Genomic DNA, 6,818 nt, shown 5'->3' with positions numbered 1-6,818 from the left:
ATGTACGACAAGATAACAAGGTCCTGAGAACACTTGACGATCATGCTTGATATAGAAATATTTTGATTTTCAAAGTATTGATTACGCACAAAAGACAGTTGTATGGATATTTAATAAGTGCATTTGAGACATTTTAACATATATAAATATTACCTTTACACAAGCTAATATGAATAATGTTATGTGTATTTTGACATATATTTTGAAAGTTGAATCGGTTGAGTTTATGTACTCTTCCGTTTAGACGCTAGTTGTGTGCAAAATAAAAGTCCCAAAAGATTTCAATTTATTCTAATTCTACTATACTTGTCCGAGCTTACTAAAGGAAAAGTTTTTTGATTTTTAAAAATGAGTGGAGCGTGATAATAATTTTCAATGTTATGAGCAAGGGTAATCATGGAAAAAAGAACAACCGTTCATATATCTTTTGGAGGAAAAGGCTATTCTCTTTGGAGTTCAGATTAATTGCGACATGCTAAGGGTTCTAAGAACAACCGTTAATTGTTATCAAGAGGAAAAAGAACAATAGTTTATTGTATAGGCTTCAAAGCTATATAGGTTCGGTAGGTTCGGTCATTCATAGAACAAAGAAACTGCCTTTGACAGAGTCGACATGTTCTCCACTTTTGACAGGACCAGGTTGGTTAACCTGGAATTACTCGATCATTTGTCAGAAACTTTTTAAAAAGAAATGATTTACATCATATGGTTCTAGCTTATTCCTGAGCAGCCACTTCTGGAATTCATGTGGGAGGACTGCCGGTGGACAGACCTTCAGATCTACTCAAATTATTCTCAACGAATGGAGGAGAGAAACTATTCCAAGACTAGTTCTGCAGACGCTGAAGAAATTTAATTACAATGTGATTTTTGTAAGACTCCATTAGGTGACGGAATATGGTTCGTTAATTTAAAATATTGCAGTGTGAACCAGTTTTTGTATCCTTCACATTGCTCTTCCGATTAGTTAGATGGAATCAATACAAGCTCAAAGAAAAGGAAAACAAAAGATCTGCATAGGATCAGATAATAGGATACAGTGTTCAGTAGAAATATTAGGAACTATATAATTCATTGAACTAATTGTGCAATTACAGCATAACATGTCTAAATTTAACCCAAAACCAAACATCAAACATACATAAAACCTGGGTTACTTTCTACTCTCTCTCTCTCTCCTTCCCTCCCTCCCTCTCTCTCTCTCTCTCTCTCTCTCTCTCTCTCTCTCTCTCTCGTGGGGTGTGGAAGATGAAGGATGAAGTGATGAGCAAAATTCATGCCCTCACCCGTTCAAATGCCCTAAAAAAATGGGCATTAATTAACTCACCTTTTCGAATCCATATCCCCCCTTCGATACAACAGTCATACATGCAGAGGGGAGCTTTTTGATCTTGAAGCTGAACCCTACACGCTAAAGGAAAGCTTCAATTCCCTCCAACAGTCTTCACAAGGCAAAGAAGACAATGAAGAGGGCTAGTAATGAATAGAGATAGAGAGAGAAAGGAACCCACTCGATAAGCCTATCATCTGTTAGTTTCCAAGAAAAATCAACAAGTCATAAGAAAATGTACCCACCACCGCCACGGCCACCGCCACGGCCACCACCAGAGAGAAACTGATGATATTAAGTAAATTAACACCCAAAGAAGAACAACTAGAAACTCATTATTTATTCTCTTTTTTTTTTTCTGTTTCATTAATCTGAAACTAATTCTTTACCACGATCCGCCACCCAACATCCCACTCCAGTATCCATTGGAGTCTCCTTGATCTCCTCTATTCTGCTCCATATCACTCGTGCTTGAGACTGGCTTCAAATCTTCAAAGGGAAACAAGAGCCTCCCTCCATTAGTGCCACCCTCTTGCACACTAGGGAGGCTCCTATAACCCCCACTCCCAAGGCCATCAAGAGAGAAATTGAGGGTCGGCTTGAAGTCCGGCAGTGCGAACAGCCCAGGCGTGTAGACGGAGCCTGGATCGTGGACGGGCATCGACATGAACGAACTGAAACTACCTCTCGACGTTATCCCCGAGAGCAGCTCCAGAGCCGAGAGCTGCGGCGGTGCCATGGAAGCACCGGCGGAGCTAGAGTTAGCAGAGATATGGTGGTTCTTGCTGGCCTCAAGGCTTGGCACTTGGACCAGCTCAGAGATGGACTTGAAATCATGATGGTGAGGGTTTGGGAAGGCCAGGTTCAGATCTTGGCCTTCATGAAGTGTCACTTTGTTGTTAGGGTTCGACGCAGGTGTGCTGATCAGATCAGGCAGCTTCTTGGATGAGGAATTGAAAGACGAGGAAGAAGATGATGCTGAGGACGATGATCTCTTGTTCTTCCTGGAGCCACCGCCCACAGGGATGTTCCTGAGGGACCCACCGTCAGTCCAGTACCTCCTGCAGGTCTTGCAGAAGTACCTGGGCTGGGTGAGGCTGTAGTTGTTGTAGTAGCAGAACTTGGTGTTGGTGGAGTTGCATCTTGGGCAGTTGAGGGCTTGTTCCTTTTGCGGCCTTGGCTTCCTCTCCGAAACCGAAGATGATGATGGCTTTGGGGTGGCTGCTGCCGTGCATGTGCTTGTGACTATATCTTCTATTGGTTTCACCACAATCTCCTAAAGAAAAAAAGGCCGAAAAAAGGGAAATGAAAGAGGCATCAAGAAACCGTAGCAGCATGAGCAGATGAAGATCAAAACACAAGGGAAGATCAACCCTGAAAATCTGAGAAAGCAAACAGGAAGAAGGTGAACACAAACCAACAAAGCGAGACCAACAAACAAAGCAAAAACAGCCCACTTTTCACTTTTTCAAAGTTGGCATCAGCCCAGAAAATAAAAATGCACCGTCTCTCTCTCTCTCTCCCTCTCTCTCTCTCTCTCTCCTTTTTCTTTTTTCTCGGTGACTGTAATTGAAAAGGAGAAGGGAAAGTGGAAAACACTATCAATAACAGGCACGACCGAATTCAAAGGAGAGTAAAGACTTTGCACTCAGCTATTATGTGAGGTGAGAGAGGAGGAAAAGAAAAGAAGTGATCGTCTTTCATCTTCAAAGAACAGCATCACTTTACCCTTTATTAGCAGCCAAATCATCAAGAAGGAAAAGAAGAGAGAGAGAGAGGAAGGAGATGATGCAGATCGAGTGAGAGAAGGGACATGGATGGATCTATCTTACCTGTGGCCACTGAGCGGTGTCCATGGATGGGAGCTCTTGATTAAAAGGGATGGCAAAGATATAAGTTGGCTTTTGGAGAGAGAGAGAGAGAGAAAGAGAAAGAGAAAAGAGAGAGAGAGAGATGAGCTGCTTTAGTTGAAGCTGGTTATGAAAGCAGGAAAAGGAATGTTTGAGGGTGTCTGGACGTCCTATGAATGTGTAACTTTGTTCTCTTAGATAGATAGACAGATAGAGAGAGAGAGAGAGAGAGAGAGAGAGAGAGAGAGATTCCTGGAATGTTTGTCTCAGTGATTTTTTTATTTCGTTATTCCGCGTCCGAATTATATTATCTCCGTGATAATAATGGTTTTATCAACGACAGCCTCGAAAACACCAGTTAAACATACTTAATAACGAGAAGAAATGCTCTAGTCCAAAAGCATTCATTGTGCATATCACAAGCACAACGAATGCTTTAAAAATTTATTTAATACCAGTGTTTATAACTTGACTAATATTCAAGAGAGATGCCTCTTAACAAAATCCTTAGAATGATTTTGATAGCCATACATAATCTCATCATGCTATAGTCCTACGTATAAACATATGATTGCGGCACATCCCTAAAAAGCTAATGAAATCAGAAATTGGGGTATCACGTTAAAAACAACAATTCGTATGAAGACGAAGAGAAAAGTTATTTCTAGAAATAATGCCAGACTAATTGTGTGAAATAATCATAAACAATTGCTCTCTATTTTAAAAAATAAACACTTGTTACGAATACAACGCTGCATTAGAGAGTAAATCATTAATCTTATCTATGGTGTTTCGAAGTAATATTGTAGTAAAAATACATGATATTATAATACGGTGTTGTGAACTTAGTGGGTTGTTTCATGATAATAGTAATACATATCCTATTAGCACCGCCTCCCCTTTTTTTGTGACAAAGGAAGGCTAAGGTAACTCAAATTCTCTTCTCATCTTCATGATCTATTTCTAATTTGAAAGCCTTCACACATGCTGTCGCTAACGTATCATTTATAGGACCCAATTTGTATAATCGCATGTTTGGCAACGAAACCTCCACGAATCAAAACATAGGCCTTGTATTTTGAATAGTTCTTACTCGCTTAGCTCGATTGATCTGATATGCAACGTCTCATGAAGGCTATTATCATGGTTTCAAGCATCAGATGCTGGCGTTTGGACTCTATCAAAACTAGTAGATTTGTGTTTCGTTATTTTTTTTCCCATCAGGGTCCATTTATTTCTAACGTTCCTGCTAATTGAATCAACGGGCTATGGAGGACGAAAATGAAATGGATAGAATCAAAGGTTAAATGCATGCAGAGGCTACTAATACCCTCAGTTGGGGAATGAAAGTACTTATAATCATATCCACAGAATTGCCATCATCGATAACTTCATGTTTGAATAATTTTAATTCGACAGAATCATGTTGATGCGGCATTAAATTCCTATGACCACGCCTAATGGCTTGCGGCTTCAGTATCACTCACCATGCCCAGCCGCCGCCATCGTTCTCTCTCTCTTCTCTTTCCCCCACCTCTAGGCTTCATCAGGCTCAGGCAACATCTAATTTGAGATTTCTACGTCATATTTAGAGAGAGAGAGAGAGTGGTGGCAGATGGGTGGTGGCAAAGAAGTCAAAAAAAGAAAAGTCGGGCAAAAACAGTACAGAGCACATCTCAGTCATTATTAAATTTATATGAGTCAATCCGTCCTTTTTGTCAATATAATAAATTACAAGCCATAGATTTATACCTACCTCTACCCTATGAATTTTGGAAATTTCATAGCATATAGCTAGTTATTATTAACGATCAATCTTCTTTCCACAAACGGGATGGTGATCATAATAAAAGTATGAATTTCGATATAATTAATTTGCTCATCTTTAATCTATTTCTAAACGGCTTTCTTTTTGTCGACAATGTCTCTTATATTTGCAAAACAGTTTCGAACTCAGAAGATGCTAATAATCCAAAATAAAGAAGGTGGCCCCGAAAATCTCTGCCTCCCTCTTCTTTTCTTGCTTTTTCCTTGTCATCGACATAGAAGATATTCCTAAGCGGATCACCTAATGCTCGTGAACTATTTACGGAACAACATGAAACGTGCGGAATTGCTTTTTAATCAAAGCTTATTGTCGTATCCTTCACTCTCTTACAGCTTAAGATGCAAGCAATTCGTGGTAATACCAACATATCTTTCTCCGTGTTTTAGCCCTAGGGTTTGCCTTAGTCTAAGTTTGTCGACGCTAATTACTTTTTATTCTACTAAAGAGAAGTACCGATGGTGTTTTCAAACCCCCTCCCCCCCAAAAAAATAAAAAACAAAACAAAACAAAACAAAGACAAAAGAAAAGGTTGTTGGATACCAACTTCGCAAGTGAGCAAATAGTCAACGAAATCATGTATTATAAGCTTATCTACCCTTCACTCTTTTAGGCGAACAATATTATCTACAAGTTTAAACAAACTTTCATAATGGCATTACAACAATCGAATTATATTGACTCTAAGAAGTTCGACTACTCACTCACTCCCCATTATTTATATTGCATTTACTAGCAAAAGGTAATTTTTCATAAAGCATGCCCGTTGTTTTGTTTTGTTTTTTTTTTTTTTTTTTGGTGACATAAGGGACCCGCCCACCACCGCCGACCTCGGCCCCTGGGTAAATCGCGCGTTTGTTCTCGAACTCTTCCCCCGGCGTGTGGGGTATATAGCATTGGTAAAGCATGCCCGTTGTTTATATAGCATTCACTACCCAAAAAAAAAAAATCAACATCCTCAATTGTTTGATATAATTATTCATTATTTAATGGGAAAAAAGTCGTGTTTTTATAGATGGATTTACGAAACGAGTTAGGTCAATGTGGCCTATTTTGTCCACTTTTCTAATGCTGCTCGAATTGGAGATTTTGGCGCTACGACTTTTTTAAATTGAACACGTGGAAAATGTTAAGTGGCTTTGACTGCCATCATTGCTCATCATTTCCCGTTTCGGTTGGAATTTCTTCATCATTCAGCATGCAGCTGGTTGTTGGAAAAGCAAAAGTTGCCAGTTGCGTCGAATTATAATTTAATAGTATTAATGATCACCCCGAAATTAGCATTCCTGTCTATATTGAGTTGCAATTAGAAATTATTCTTTTTCTTTCCACGCAAACTTTGAAAATGTTATTTCAACTTTAAAAAAATTGAAACAAAATATATACAAAATCTTCGTGTCATCAATTATACATCATGAAAGTTTCAAGCGTTTAGGGTTAAAAAAGAAGAAGTTAAATTGCATCCGCTACAATATATAGATTAAGTAAATTCATAGACGTAATTGTCCGTTGCTCACGGTTTATAGATTGCTTGAGGGTAAAATAATTCACTACTATTTATGACTTTTGCTATAAAAAAAATTAACAACAAAAATACTTATTTAGATTTTTTTTAAATAATATTATGAAACTATTATATTCAATTTTAAATATCGAGATTTGTACATTTAATATTTTAAATATTCCTCGCCGCATAATAATAAAAATAAAAGATAAAATTAGAATTCATCCGGACAGCTTTTTTATTAGTTTCATCCATTACTGTATTAAAATTCAAAAGCTCAAATTTAAACGAAAACAAAAGAATTGCTGA

The 6,818-nt window shown here is 38.3% G+C and overlaps 1 protein-coding gene across 1 annotated transcript; it reads right to left on the bottom strand.

Annotated features, from left to right (window-relative positions):
* Positions 1-1,042: 1,042 nt before the first annotated feature.
* Positions 1,043-3,383, bottom strand: LOC104441630 (dof zinc finger protein DOF1.8). The gene is made up of 2 exons (XM_010054790.3): positions 3,163-3,383; positions 1,043-2,606 (listed from the first exon to the last, which is right to left on the bottom strand). Exons 1-2 carry the CDS (start codon positions 3,184-3,186, stop codon positions 1,716-1,718), a joined length of 915 nt encoding a protein of 304 aa, XP_010053092.1. The 5' UTR covers positions 3,187-3,383; the 3' UTR covers positions 1,043-1,715.
* Between the last annotated feature and the right edge of the window lie 3,435 nt (positions 3,384-6,818).

The sequence above is a fragment of the Eucalyptus grandis genome, chromosome 4 (genome assembly GCF_016545825.1).
Source record: "Eucalyptus grandis isolate ANBG69807.140 chromosome 4, ASM1654582v1, whole genome shotgun sequence".
NCBI classification, from domain to species: domain Eukaryota; kingdom Viridiplantae; phylum Streptophyta; class Magnoliopsida; order Myrtales; family Myrtaceae; genus Eucalyptus; species Eucalyptus grandis.
This window is presented reverse-complemented; position numbering and strand designations above follow the sequence as displayed.